The sequence below is a fragment of the Polypterus senegalus genome, chromosome 1 (genome assembly GCF_016835505.1).
Source record: "Polypterus senegalus isolate Bchr_013 chromosome 1, ASM1683550v1, whole genome shotgun sequence".
In the NCBI taxonomy this organism is placed as follows: domain Eukaryota; kingdom Metazoa; phylum Chordata; class Cladistia; order Polypteriformes; family Polypteridae; genus Polypterus; species Polypterus senegalus.
This window is the reverse complement of record NC_053154.1, coordinates 162,518,962-162,535,263: the sequence shown is the minus strand read 5'-3', so window position 1 is coordinate 162,535,263 and position 16,302 is coordinate 162,518,962. Positions and strand designations below refer to the sequence as shown.

The 16,302-nt window shown below is 37.4% G+C and overlaps 1 protein-coding gene across 1 annotated transcript in view; it reads left to right on the top strand.

Annotated features, from left to right (window-relative positions):
* Positions 1–16,302, top strand: part of LOC120537727 (mucin-2-like) — a 74,706-nt gene that overhangs the window by 41,438 nt on the left and 16,966 nt on the right. The window contains exon 2 of the mRNA XM_039766922.1: positions 6,284–6,541. Coding sequence (XP_039622856.1) covers positions 6,284–6,541 — 258 coding nt within the window. The remainder of the gene's footprint in view (positions 1–6,283; positions 6,542–16,302) is intronic.

Below are 16,302 nucleotides of genomic sequence, written 5' to 3'. Positions count from 1 at the left end.
ATTATAATCCACTCAAAACTAGTTAAGTTACTTTTCCTTCTTTGACTTCAATCCATTTTGCCCAGTTCAGTGAAGTTCCCCAACATTTCCGCAATTTTGCCAAGGTCGAGGCAAGGATAACTCTGCAGGGTTTACTATCACTAGTTAGTTGTTAAGTTAAATATCCAATACTTCTAGAGTTTTCATAAGCTGTTTGTGAAACTGCAGTGTTGAATTGATCATCTGTTTATGGAAGCATGTGGAATATTCAAAAATATGAGGCCTATTTGCCACCTGGTAATATTTTTACAAGCCTTTCTTTAACTTGTACACTTCTTTCAGACCATACTCTGCAATGCTGATATCATTTCAAACAGTGGATGATCTATTACTGGGCAGGATTTCTGACCAATGAATGAGGGGTGGGGTGTGGGTCTTCAATTCAATGTTTAACAATATTTTAGCAAAATATTGTTTGGGATGTTGTGACAGTAATTTGAGATTTTGTTCATGTTTAGATAATATATGCTACTATTTAATGATGGCCTTCACTACTACTCATTGTATCAGGCATTTTGTTATCTCTGATCTTCATAAAAACATAATATTAACCTTTTTCCTTGAACATCACTACAAACATCACAGGATAAGTAACATATTTAAAAAATAGAATTTTTTTGGTCAAACATTCTTTTAAGTCAACTTTCAATAAGCAAGCAAAAGCTGGATATTTATGTAACTTAATGTTGTATAATGCTACTAATTAGAACTGTTACGTTTAAGTAGTATATGAGAGCATTTACAGTATGTCACGTTTACTTTGTTTATGTTTGAGTGCTGGTGGCCTCACAAATCATGTATTGCAATACCAAGAGTGTCATGACATGGTGACAAGTGTGAAGTCATGGGCACCATCTTAAATACAGTAAACCACTTAGCAAACACAGGTCACTCGTCAGAGGTTTGCTTTTGCTGCACAATATAAGAGACCCTGACCACAGAAAATATTTACTTTTTGAAATGAGAACTAAGTACTCTGAGGACTGCTGTTGGCAATTTGTCTGAGAAATTAAAGCATAGAAAGAGATTTAGCTAAATCTAAGTTTAGGGCCACGCATAGGTAAAAACATGGAGTCAAACTGAGTTCAGGTCAAGAAATCAAGCAGAGCTCCTAACATTAAAAGTTCTTGGAAGCTCCTTTTAGTTTTCTCCTAACCCTAAGAAGAAAGAGAAAAAGATGATAAATTATGAGTCCCAAAGCACGTAGGTCCCAAAACCACTTCTAAAAATGCCCACTTGAGGGGAGTTTGTGTTCCTATTAAACTGAGATAGATATAAGTGCAAATCCAGAATCTTTATATAATAAAATGTTTATTCTCACAAAATGCTCTGTTACACTGCAAAGCTCTAAACAGCACAAACACATAAAGAAGTAACCAGCAAGGCAATCCAAAGGAAACAAAGTCCTAACATAGAATCCAAAGAAATGTCAAAATATAGAGCAGGAGGTTGAATATCCAGAAATCCAATAAAGCAAAGTATAACAGTAAACACAAGTAAAGTCACCGATTCCCTAGCGCATTCACAATGGACCTCCAGGAACTATTGGAGACCATCCAGATTTATAGGATGGAGGGCAATCTGTTGCAGTGATTGACAGATGGCACCACCTCTTGGAAGACTATTCACAGAACTCATGGAACATAACACAGGTTTAGATCCAGATACAAAAAACTTAAAAGACATAAAAAATACTGCAAACCATACACCACAAAATGAGTAAAATGTACAAATAAATTAAAAGTGTACAGCAAAATAAATAGAAAATAACTTCTCAATTACTGTATGAATTTTTAGTGGATTAATTGTGGAGGATATTCCTCAAAGTAGGGATGACTGAAGAAAGGAGACCGCATCACTACCAAAGTACAGAATTTATTGTGCTACGTGCAGAAAGCATCCAGAAACCACATATAAAAGTGATCCTTAGTTTTCGGGCCAGGCTAATGTTAGGATTGAAATGATGAAGGAAGCATAGTAAGATTTAGAGTCTTTATTAGTCAGTCTGCAATATCTAACAAATGCTGAGGCTGTGCTGTGTCATTTCAAGAATTATACAACTTGTAAACAAAAGTGTACACTGATGCAGCAGATACCTTTTTTGAACTGACCGGCCTTGCTACCACTGAGTAAACAACTTTAATTATTCTGAAGCTTGTTGATCACATGTGATGGCTTGAAAGTGCCAACAATGCTTCTGTTACAAATTTTCACATGTTCAGACTTAGGACATAACCTTTCAAAATTAGAGGGCTATACAACATTACAAACATATCTTGCTTTACACATAAACAAAAGAAATCTCATAAAAAAAGATGCTCACCATCAAATGATACAGTATGTACTCTGAGAGTACAATATTTGAGAATTCAATAGTAATGCAGTATTTCAGTTTATTTTTCATACATTATTTTGTGTACTTTGGAAAAAGACCACATTATCAACAGGGCATAAACCTTTAAAAACTGTCTATTTGCTAAAATTCCAAGATACTGATTATATTTATATTGTGATAGAAGAGTGCTATGCACTCGTGCAACAAAACTTCACAAATAATCATTACTGTAAAAAGTTGCAGGTAACCCTCCACCCCATATATAATGCAGGATTACCAGAACGCGTACCTGCGCTACCAGTCTTGAAAAGCTGGTAGCCCAGCAGACCTTCATATCCATTTACAATTTGTCCACCCCTGCAAAAAGCAACACTGAACCCACACCCAGAAATAGAAGTTCAAGTTAACAGAATGATCATACATTCAATAGTAAAAGGGAGGTTCAGTGTGTTACTTGTTCAGTAAGGATACATGTTTGTGTCTGTAAAACAAAACAAAAAATGAAGTCATCTTTAGATTACCAGAAAACAAAATACAGGTAAAGGACCAATAACTGAAATCAAATGTGTTTAACATAAAACAGCTAGATTGTGCAGCACAGGATTTAACAAAGTATAGACAAGACAAGCCTGGTCATATCTAATAGATTGTCAGCAGAGACAGCACATGTCTCAGTCATCACTTAGTGGTGGATTATTGTTCCATCAATATGCCTTCTTTAGCTCCACAAGTTACTGTATCATTATGTAAAACTGTAGAATGTTTAAGAATAAGGTCAACATTATGTACAGAACATATCCGTGGTTTAAATGTTTAGTTTAAATTATTTGCGTTTTGTAACTTTAAGTACTGAAATATTGTTTTTTTTGTAAAATAAGAAATACAGCATGACACATTTTTGCAGGTTTCTCACTAAGTGACATTTGTCAGTGCAAGTTCCAGCTTACATATAAAATCAGGTAATGAATGTTGGCAGAAACAGAACTCATTTATAACAGTTACAAGTATATATAACTTCAATTTTACTTACTTTATCATAAATTATCATTTTTGCCATTACACCTGCATATGATTTAATGTGGATTAGTTTTTCATTGTTTTATTGCTCCATTCACTGTGGAGAAACAATGTAGAGCTACCAGAACTTTCCTTAAGGTCTCTAAAACCATGGACTTTTCATCACTTCTAGGGTTTTATTTTATGCCCAGGATGTTTGGTTGTTGACCTTCAGAACTTCTTTTTTTATTTTAATTAGTTTTCATATACATTATTTATTTGATATATTTATTATTCATATTTATTTGATATTTTTGTACATTGTTATGGGGCCTTGTTCATTTAAATGTTATACTTCCTATTGAACATAAAATGGTGCCTTTGATGTTGCCTTTTTTTTGTTTGATACAAAACTGCTCCTTACTTTTATGAAAATAATTTTTTGGTTTATTGCAGGATATGTTAACAGGCAGTTGTTTCTTGTGTTTGAGAGTATAACTGATAGAAATCTTGCATGATTAATATAAACTGCCATGAATAAAACTCCCAACTTAAGTAACCCTTTTCAGTAAGATATATCTCTCTATTATAATAAAAACATCTTGGGAGACAAGACTTTTTATCCTGTGACAAGACGTAATCTTTTGAAGAGTGACACTTTCACAGCCCACGAGACATGACTTTGTGCCAAGAGATTTATACACACCTGGGGCCGGAAATAAAAGACAAAGAGTAGATGACAAAGTAGAACATTATGAATATGAATAATTCAAAAACATTGGCATGATACACATGCAGAGCTGATTAGACATAATGGAAGTACGAAAATTCGAAAGTTTTAAATGATAGTAAAAATTGCATTAGCGCAAACAAAAGGAAATTATTACTCGGTGAAATAACGGAACAGCGAAAAGAGATTGAATATATTGTTTGGATTTAAACTTTAAGTTGAAGACTTCTAGATTGTCTAATTCGTGTTGCCATCAGGAAAAGTACTGTTTTTTCCCAATGAAGAGGCATATCCTAAAAGATTGGTTGTTTGTTAAAAGTGAAATCCCGCAAGATTTATTTCAAGCCCCACGAGACAAGACTTCATGCAAAGAGATTTGTAAAATTCCTGCCCACATCCAAAACATTTACAACCACAAACACTGTTCAATCATTTCTCATTTGTGTGAATGCTATTGTCAGACACAGTTCGTGTAGAGAGAAAGAAACGATAATCACTCACAGACAGTTATATGTTGTGTTGTCGCGATGTAATTCCAAACACGGAATCAAAAATCAATGCGATATTGACGAAAAGGTACAAGCAAAAAGAGATTGAATATAGTGATTGAATAAGTGATATGACAGAAGTACAGTCTGTAGATATTGTTTGGCTTTAAAGTTCAAGTCGGAGACTTGTAGATTGTCTAATTCGTGTTGCCATCAGGGAAAAGTAGTGTTTTTTCCCAATGAAGAGGCCTATCCCTGAGAATTAAAAGTTTTATTGTTTGTGAGCGGCAGAGACGCGAAATTGCTGTCATGTAGCGCAGGCATGGGGGTTGGCAAACGAAGCAAACAGGGGGCAAAGCCCACTAGTGCTTATCAAAACTTCAGAGTCTAAATCATATATATAACTAGGTAGATGTACAGATTCATATAGGAAATATTGCAGACAAATATATATAATTATATATAAGAAGTATTGTACATGTTTACCCAAAAGCATGACATTTGTCTTCCCAATCTACACAAATAAACAAAAGTCTCATTCAGATGACAGATTTGAATTGCACAGAATTAGTTCATTTCAATGAACAATTGATCCAAGTAACATCATAACACTCATTTTACTGTTTTGGTAAACTACAGACCTCAGAGTCCACTTATTTTAACAAAAATACAATTGAAAGATAGTGAAAAAATTAAAAAACAGAAAGTGTGAGCTGTATAAATGTAATTGTAAACACTAAATGAATACACAAATTGATGAACATGTCATCTGTTTATTGCAATAAGTTATGATTTTGACGCTTCTATACTTCTATCTGGGACAAACAGGCATCTTTAAAGAAGAGGTTAGGGTTCCTAATTTGTGTCTGATGTACAAGGCTGTACTATGAAATATGGAATGCCAAATCACACTAGTAGTATGAGAGCTATTATCAGTGATCAAATAGCTTAATAAGAGTGATTAGGCTTTACCAAAGTGCTTCTGTAACTTCCTTTGTGGTTTATGTAGGTGGATATGTAATGACAAATTTAGACTAATCTTACCCCAGCTTTAAATGTAAATAATTTTAATATTGCTGCCTACACTTTTACATCTAATGATTAAGTTGCCTACCTGTTTATACAGTTCAGGGTCATGGAAGTTGATTCCTATCCCAGCATCACCAGGTGTAAGACAGGAAATAACCCTAGATGAGACACACTAGATATCACCCACTCAAACAGTTTAAACCTGAGGAATGACCTGAGAAGTGCATCTTTGGCATATGGGAGGAAGCCTGGAAGTAAACAAGCTCAGACACAGCATTACACATTTTTGCCAACGTCCCACTAAAGGACTTGCATACAAAATTTAGGTTATGAATGTCTGCAGGAACAGAACTCATTCTTAACATGAGGGTTGCCTGCATATGTTACTTTAATGCTAGATTTTTTATATCATATATCATCATTTGTTTCTTGATACCTGCATGTGAGTTAACATGCATTACTGTAGCTTTTCATTGTGTTATTGCTTCAGTTTCTAATTTTCAAAGAAAGAAGATGTAAGAAAGAATGTAAAAACTCTGATTGGCCCAGGGTTCACATCCAGACCTCTGGAACAGTTAGGCAGCAGCACCAACCCACTGCACGACGATACTGTCCACTATGAATTTCATACGTTTATTATTATATAATATTTCTTTTCTTTTTAAGATCCTGGCACTATTGGGAATCTATCAGTGACATTTATTAATACAACCTCTGTTGGTCTCATCTGGACTACACAAAGCAGTAATGCAGTCGGCTACAAAGTCAAAGGCCTTGGACCTACAAACACCACTATGATAGTTAATTCTAAATCAACCCTTGTCACTGGATTGACACCTGGAAGCAAATATACAATGGAAGTTATTTTGCTGACTGGAGACAATATGACTGAAGGACCTGCTGTGACAACCATAATATTTACAAGTAAGTTAATGAAAATTTAAATATTAATGAAAAGATAAGAATACATTCAGAAGAAATCAGTAATCATTTAAAGCAATATTCTTTTTGTTTTGCACTCTAGCTTTGCCCATATATGTATTAGCAAGTAAACCCTTTTTAACTCCTATATAGTGTATAACTTTGCTGTAATTATTATTATACTGCAACTTTAGCACAGTATTAAAATAATATTTTAGAAGTTACGCAGGCACCAAGTTTTGATGTTTATCTCAACTAAACATTATGTGACATCTAGTCATTGGGTATTTCAGGCTTGCCAACTGCAGTTGTTAATGTCGTTGCTGGACCATATTGGTTTACATAATTGAAAATCACTGGGTATATCACATTTACAGATTGTCCAGCACAACTGTGCTCATCCCTTTTTGTGACAGTCAGTAGAATGCTGCCTGATTAAACTAGAGCTACAGTATACAAAGAGTTAACAGCTGCAGCGAGTTCAGCCACAATCTCTGCTCTTTTTCCATTCTGTTGTGGTACATAAAACATAAGACCTCAGTCAGATGAGCCTCCCTTCTGTTTGTGAGGACCAAAATATCCATGTTCTATATTCCTCATTGGTACATTTTACACTTGTACTTTTGGATGAGCATTCATTGATTGTCAGCTATCATGCAAACAGAACCCCACCTCTGATCTATTTTTTTTGGATCGAGCTGTGTACTAGTTAGAGTGAGGTGCTGGGTATATTCCCTACACAACTTAATTTTACTGAAAATCACTGCAAAAGTCATCAGACGTGACAGGGACATTAGAAATTATTGTTCTAGTCAAAAAGAGGAAAGACAAAACAATATTCACAATTTGATTTTATGCATATTACAAACTTTTTAAACAAGGTTTTATTTAAAACACTTGATTGGTTATGAAAGTAAGAAAAAAGGCAGAGTTTACATTGATGTAGCTTTACTTCAAAGGATTTGTTCCTTTTTCTAAATCATAAGTTTAGCTTTTTCACTTGAAATTCAAAATGGTCCTATTTCAAACTGCTGGGAAGTTTTTCACTTTTTCTTCCTGTCAACATTTATGTGTCCAACAATAAAATGCAATGGCAATATGGGGCCCAGTTATGTCATGTAGTACATCGATGAGTTTTTAGGTTCAATGGACTTGCTTCAAAATCCTTACACCCACTGTGCAACACTGTCACCTTGTGGTCATTGACCATATAACACCTTTAATAACGGGCTTCCAGAAACCTTTATTTTGTTCAAGATTAAGTAATAGTAGTGTGAACCTAACAAGAGTATCTTGCTGCAACAATCATCAAGTTTTGCCCAATGTCAAAAATACGGCCAGATGGACAGTTTAAAATGTAATACAAGAAAGTATTTGAAACTATATGTGCCAGTTAAGAACTAAATCACAAGAAGGAACAAAATTATAAATAACCTGACAACACATATCGAAACAACAAATGATAAAAACTATTGGAATTGATGTAGACTTGTATGTTTTTGTTCAGTTTCATGCTAACTTCCTTGCATAGTCCCGAAGTAATTTAATCTGCATTTTTATTAGTACAGTGCGGTCATGCAGTATTGTGTTGTGCAGGATGAAACTCTGTTTGCTATACTGTGTTAGTTACACACTCTCAGGCATATTTGCTGTGAATCAAAAGTAATGGAGGGTTTCTCTGTAGCATTGTGTAGTGCATCGGTCACAACTGAAAATCTAGTGACCCCTGCTAAATCTGTCCTCATGCCATCTTTATTTTGCAGTTGAGCTATTTACATATTGCAAGTTTTACTGCCACCTGTAGACGGTGGACAGATTTCAAAAAAGATGCTGTTTGCAGAGTGTTTTTGTTTTAATAACAATTCAAATTCGGATACCTATCTGGATTTTCTCAGATAAGATTTTCAAAAAACATAATGTCTTGAACTGATTGAGTGTAAAGAGGCCACCTCAGTGTTGAAATCACACATCTTAGCATTCATGTATACCATATAGATAAGATGTCAACTTCCCATTTATTTTTGGAAGGTGATTTTGAATGCTTCCAGTTAACCAAAATCAGTCAGTCAAAGGTGCTAACAATGTGGTATAGGAGATTACTGTGAGTTTACCACTAAACAGTCTAATTTAATGTGTTGCTCACTAAATTGCTGTTCAGGCATCTGTCAAGTGCTTCTGTCTGCTATGATGTCTTTCTCTCATTTTGACTATTGCATCACTATATGGCTTAACAACATCAAATACAGTTTAGAAAAAAATTGGGGTCTAATATGGTTTTAAACACCACGGCTATTCTGGCATTGGCGTATTTGCATTTCCAATTTGACAGCAGTGTTAATTTACTTTAGTTACTTATTTAGGCGTTGTGATCCCCAGGGGTGCTGCAGTTGCCCAAACTCCTGACACAAACTTTCAGACACATGTTTGCCCAATGAATTAAAGGTTTTATTGTGTGACATGCTTACAAAGAAGTGTTTCCCACACCCCACCCTAAATCAGGGATAGACAATGTCGATTCTGAAGGGCCACATTGGCTGCAGGTTTTCCTTCCAACCCAACAGCTGAATTAGAAAACAATGATTGCCAGTCTCAGACCTTATTTAATTTTATTGCTTGTTAGTAAGGGAAACTACAGCAGATGTAGTAAGGGTGACAGCAAGAAGGGTGCTTGGCATGACATCTGGAAAGGAAGGAGGAAAAGGAAACCTGGGAGTGCAATGAGGAAATACAGGAGAGTATACAGAGGAAGAGGATGGCAAAGAAGAAGTGGGATAGTCAGAGAGATACAGACAGTAGACAAGAGTACAAGGAGATAAGGTGCAAGGTGAAGGGAGAGGTGGCAAAGGCTAAAGAAAAGGCGTATGATGAGTTGTATGACAGGTTGGACAATAAAGAGGGAGAAAAGGACCTGTACCGATTGGCTAGACAGAAGGACAGAGCTGGGAAAGATGTGCAGCAGGTTAGAGTGATAAAGGATAAAGATGGAAATGTACTCACAAGCGAGGACAGTGTGTTGAGCGGATGGAAAGAGTACTTTGAGAGGCTGATGAATAAAGAGAATGAGAGAGAGAAGAGGTTGGACGATGTGGAGATAGTGAATCAGGAAGTGCAACGGATTAGCAAGGAGGAAGTAAGGACAGCTATGAAGAGGATGAAAAATGGAAAGGCCATTGGTCCAGACGATATACCTGTGCAAACATGGAGGTGTTTAGGAGAGATGGCAGTGCCGTTTTAACCAGATTGTTTAATGGAATCTTGAAAAGTGAGAGGATGCCTGAGGAGTGGAGAAGAAGTGTACTGGTGCCGATATTTAAGAATAAGGGGAATGTTCAAGACTGCAGTAACTACAGGGGAATAAAATTGATGAGCCACAGCATGAAGTTATGGGAAAGAGTAGTGGAAGCTAGGTTAAGAAGTGAGGTGATGATTATTGAGCAGCAGTATGGTTTCATGCCAAGAAAGAGCACCACAGATGCAATGTTTTCTCTGAGGATGTTGATGGAGAAGTTTAGAGAAGGCCAGAAGGAGTTGCATTGTGTCTTTGTGGACCTGGAGAAAGCATATGACAGGGTGCCTCGAGAGGAGCTGTGGTATTGTATGAGGAAGATGGGAGTGGCAGAGAAGTACGTAACAGTTATACAGGATATGTACGAGGGAAGTGTGACAGTGGTGACGTCTGCGGTAGGAGTGACGGATGTATTCAAGTTGAAGGTGGGATTACATCAGGGATCAGCTCTGAGACCTTTCTTATTTGCAAAGGTGATAGACAGGTAAACAGACGAGATTAGACAGGAGTCCCCGCGGACTATGATGATTGCTGATGACATTGTGATCTGTAGCGATAGTAGGAAGCATGTTGAGGAGACCCTGGAGAGGTTGAGATATGCTCTAGAGAGGAGAGGAATGAAGGTCAGTAGGAACAAGACAGAATACGTGTGTAAATGAGAGGGAGGTCAGCGGAATGGTGAGGATGCAGGGAGTAGAGTTAGTGAAGGTGGATGAGTTTAATTACTTGGGATCAACAGTACAGAGTAATTAGGATTGTGGAAAAGAGGTGAAAAAGAGAGTGCAGGAAGGGTGGAGAAAAGTGTCAGGAGTAATTTGTGACAGATGGGTATCAGCAAGAGTGAAAAGGAAGGTCTACAGGACAGTAGTGAGACCAGCTATGTTATATGAGTTGGAGACGGTGGCACTGACCAGAAAGCAGGAGACAGAGCTGGGGGTGGCAGAGTTAAGGATGCTAAGATTTGCATTGGGCGTGACGAGGATGAACAGGATTAGAAATGAGTACATTAGAGGGTCAGCTCGATTTGGACGGCTGGGAGATAAAGTCAGAGAGGCGAGATTGCATTGGTTTGGACATGTGCAGAAGAGAGATGCTGGGTATATTTGGGAGAAGGATGCTAAGGATAGAGCTGCCAGGAAAGAGGAAAAGAGGAATTCTTAAGCGAAGGTTTATGGATGTGGTGAGAGAGGACATGCAGGTGATGGGTGTAACAGAACAAGCTGCAGAGGACAGAAAGATAAGAAAGAAGATGATTCGCTGTGGCGACCCCTAACGGAAGCAGCCGAATAAAAGGAAGAAGAAGAAGTCTGCAATGTTCGATTCTAATATCATACATAATTTCCTTTCCAAGGGTATCAGCCAAATGATTTGAAACCTAATTTTCAGTCTGTCACATTTTATCTTTAAGTGTTTTATTTAACCAAATAATGCATGTTGAATCCACATAGGTGTAAATGGAAAATATTTGTATGGAGAACTGCTGGCTCTTTCATTATTTGCAACTTATTGCTATTAAGGAGCCATTATAACACTGAATGCAGCTGTTTAAGACTGAAATAAGCAATTAAGGGTGGAGAAAGGTTTTGTGTAAATTAGATTGGGTTACTATGGTTTATGTATTTCCACTTATCATAATTAATTAATATATGAAATCACACAACAAACCCCTTTAGTACCATTCAAAGGCAAGATTCAGCTCATCTATTTGATTTTGTTGAGTATAAAAAATAATGAGACTAGAGATTATTATTCCATTAGTGTACTAAATTGTGCTGAAATGCTCATAATCCTTCAATTTTTTTCTCTTATACTACTTTTAGTAGTATGCTTTGCAATATCAGTATATTATGTATGTGAGGACATGGACAGTTATGGTGAAAAAAAAATTATTACCAAGTCTATACATTTGAATCATTTCTGCTTTTGATGTCAGTAACATTATTGGGAAATGCTACTTTTGAAAGAAACTTACTTACATTAGTTACTATTTACAAAGAAGTAACTAAATATTGTATATAGTTACTTATTATAAAAGGTAATGCACTACAAGCAGTGTGTTAAATTTGTGTTACTTTCTTTTCATTTGTATGAAAACTGCGCATTTCACTGGCCAGCACTTGTTACTAAACACAGAGCTTGAAGAAGGTGTTTGACATACTGGCTTTATTCCATTTTTTGCCTCGGTTTTCCAGTAGTAAATGGTTAGCATATCCTGCTTAACACCTAAACCCTACTCCAATCTAATATACATATGTCATCGCAAAACTCTGAGAAGACAAAGAATCCACTTGCTTAAAAAACTGCGTAAAGTTTGAAATCCATCGTGAGTAGGTTCAAGAACAAAGAAACCGAAGAAAACAAATTACCGCCACTTACCTGTTTTCACTTCAAGCGCTGATTAAATCCTAAGCCCAGATATGAACCTTATTGTGTTTTATATATATGCTATGAAGGAAATACCATCTATCCCCTTTTTCATTCCTAAACCAAGCATCCAAAACTTTGTGACATGAACACAGGCAACTGTGTCACCCAATCAAACTTTTAGAGTAAATAGCTGGATGTAAACAAAACTTTATTTATAGGTACCTGTTACTGAATTTTGTGTGGAGCACACACTTTTCAATTTGTCAGTGGGATAGAGCCCTGTCAAAGCCCGTACTGTCCATCACGTCTTGCCTTACACCCAGTTCTGCTGTGATAATCACGAGCTCCCTGTGACCCGAAACCCCTCAGCACAATTCAGGAGAAAATGTATACAGGTAGTCCCTGAGTTACGGACATCCGACATATGAACAACTCATGCTTGCGAACGGGGCCACAGCTGCTCCTTCATCTGTCTGGGGGACATGATGCAAGCTCCTCAATAACTGTCGCTCCGTCATCTTTGGCCTGCAAGCAGTGGCTGGCAGGGGATTTCGAGCAGTGTAGTGTCCCTTGGGCGGCTCCAGTTGATAAATGGGGCGGTGGGGGCTGCACCCCATTCATTCTCAGTGGAAGGCTGGGTGCGCGGCAAGTGGTGACCATAGTCCATAGTCACCAGGGGCCTCATGTATAACGCCGTGCGTAGAACTCGCACTATGACATGGCGTAAGCACAAAAGCCGAAATGTGCTTATGCACAGAAAAATCCAGATGCAGGAATCTGTGCGTACTCCAACTTAAAATGTTCTTCCGCTACATAAATCCCGATCAGCGTGAAAAGTAATGCTCGTGCACGCGCTTTATGTAACGCCCCAGCTCCTCCCAGAATTACGCCTCTTTGAATATGCAAATGAATATAAATCGCCCTTAAACTCAGCTTTCTGTGAAAAGACAATGAAAAACGCACGGGGGGAAAATATAAGAATTTCAGCGAATACCAAGTGGAGGCAAAGGAAAAACATACTATTTGTTCAAATAAACCGTGGTATAATCAACAAAAGGAAGTTGATTGAGTGACATAGCGTGTTGGAGAAATTTGAAAGCTCACGTTCACAAAATCGCACAGTGCCGGAAATAAAAAGAAGTCACATATCAAAGTCACCGTGAAAAGGCGAGTTGTAAGCCCACTGTCTGAGTGTCATATGAAAGCTTATTAGGGTACAGAGAAAAAAAGGCACACAGTGGGGGAAAAAGCACGAAATGTCAACTTCAATCTAGACATTATCACTTTAATCACGTAGTTTATTTTGTCATTAAAGTAGAACATCATAAACTTCATCTTAAAATCGTTTAATTAACCAGTTTCTCAAATCGCATCGTAATTAAAGTAGCACGTTAAATACTTTGTTTTGTATTTGATCTTCTGTGTGCTCTATGTATGCGAATCACTACTTGCTTCTTAAACCGGCTCTCTTCCTCCAACTGGACACAGAATCCATTACATTCGTGATATTACAGCTCTCTGAATAACTAAAATACTGAGATGTATACGTGATATCAATTTTATGATGATAGGAGTTAAAGCACGTTATTAAACATGGGTTTCACTTCAATGAAATAATTTATTGCAGCAGTACTCAGGGGCGGCTCTAGTCTTGTGGTGGCACTGGGCAGCAGAAGAATCGGTGGCTCCTTTCCCGCCAATGTCAGTAAGGTAGCTTATGCACAGTGGATGGCCACGTCCGTTGCAGACACTGCATAACCGCCTCGTGCTCATGACACAAGCATTTAACTTTTGCCGAAATTTGTCGCTGCGTTTTTAGCTGTGTTGCTATTTTCTCTTTCTGTTGTATATTCAATATATATTGGCATAGCCGCCACTGCAGTCCTTGCTTTTCTTTCCCCAAGTAACCGATCGCCACACAATCAGCTCTGTAATAGAAGTTAAGCCATCTGTAAGCTTAGCGCCGATTCTTCAAAACGTTTAAGGAACATTGAAATATCTTCGTAGTACATGTTTAATTATTCTATTCCTTCACGACACTCCCAGTGAAGAATATAGATTATTTAAATGAAGTTAAAGTTTTATCTGTATAATTTGATAAACATATTTTGCTGCATTTCATCTTAAAAATGATATCATCATCATATGTAAATACGCGCTTTATAAAGTGGCGCAGGTTGTGCAATATTTTAACTGTAGTGCAAGTTTACAGTGGGGTGATTGTACTTATAAGTACAAACAGTTCTACAAGGTACAATTGATTGAGTGCATTTAAAGTTCTTTGGATGAAACTGTTTCTGAACCGCGAGGTTCATACAGGAAAGGCTTTAAAACGTTTTGCAGTGGCTGAGACAGCGTGTCCTTAAAGCTGTATACCGATAATTCTCTTTCCGATCAGCTGCTGCTGTGATTCACACTCAGATACAGTGATATAAATACTCCGAGTGGTGCAGTGAGAGTAGGCTAATATGGAAAAAGATGATCCGCTGTGGAAACTCCTAACAGGAGGAGCTGAAAGAAGAAGAAGAAGAAGGAGAAGTGAGAGTAACAGTTATGGTATTTGGAATACTATGGCTGTTCCCTGGACAATTATATTGTTACAAGTTAATTACAATCAGATGCGTTACACTAATAAACAATATGCGGTTAGTTTCAGTGTATTTATAAAGCCGCGTCAGGAAAATAAGGTGTAACCACACAGGAACAGTAGCACTGCTTTGACGCTGGGTGCCGCCAGTCTGCAAAACCTTGCATACGACAAGGTATGAGGTACCATGGAAAAGTACGTGGCTTTACGCCAAGTGTAGGTTTTATACATCGCGATTTGAATGTGGAAAAGTTCTTACGCAACATTTCTGTGCGTACGCACCGTTTATACATGAGGCCCCAGGGCCACAGCTACTACTCCGAAAATAAGCCCTAGCATGATTTTTAGGCTGCTCTGTAATATAAGCCCTACCCCAAAAACAAGCCCTCGTCAAGATAGTCAGCTGAAAAGTAAGGCGCCACGCGATGCGACGCGTGTGCCAGAAACATCCATTAAATTCCAAGGAAACTTTGCCACAATACAGTATGTCTGAAAAAGACGTTTAATGATTACATACATCAATTCAGGGATGTGCCCATTCCAGCAGAATCTGCACAAGACAGAGACAAAATCTCTGGACGGGGCATCAGCTCATCGCAAGGTGAACACAAGCACACACATACCCTGGCGTCATTGTAGCTTCACCAAATCCCCAAACCTTCATGTCTTTGGATGGAAAACTGAGCACACTGTGGAAACCCACCAAGAAAACATGCAAACTCCAGGCAGGGATCACAATGAACGTGACTCCTTGCGAGACAGCAGCGCTACAAATCTGCCACTATGCACCCCCATATGTGTAACTATTAACAGTATTCATTATTTAAACAAAGTTAATGATTTATCTGTAAAAGGTAACAAACATATTTGAATGCATTTCATCATGAAAATGATATCAAGTATAAATCTAAGAATTCTAAAAGTGCAGAGAGCTGGAATATTAAAAATGTAATAGGTTCTGTGTGGCAATCTATTGCAGCTTGCCCTGCTGTCTGGTCAGGAGGAAAAACCAGAAGTGCGTAGCGATTAACAACTGGGTCGGTTTTAAGATGACATTTTCGACAGTCTACTTTAATGATAAAGTAAAGTACAAGGTTAAAGTGGACATTTCGAGTTTAAAGCCGAAATTTCCACTTTAATCACAAAATATACATTTTCATTATGTTCTTCTTTTTTTTTCTCTGTGGCTCAAATACGCCGCTGTACATTCTGATGGTACAAGGTGCAAAAAAAAAAGATGGCACAGAAGATGGTATGTGAGCCTTTTAAAATATATCGTGTCATTACTTTGGGGAATATGCAATGCTTGAATATAAATCACTATGAATGCATTTGTATGTCAGCATTTTGCTTCACCACATTGAACCATTCATCAAACATCGAAGCAGGCACTTCGATCCTGTTGGATCCTAAAAGCGGCTGGGGTAGCAAGAAATTCAGGCTGGAATTCAGGGTTTGAATGTGGAGAGTTATGACAATATTCCAGAAGAATATTGTTGTACATGAATAAATATGATAATAAGC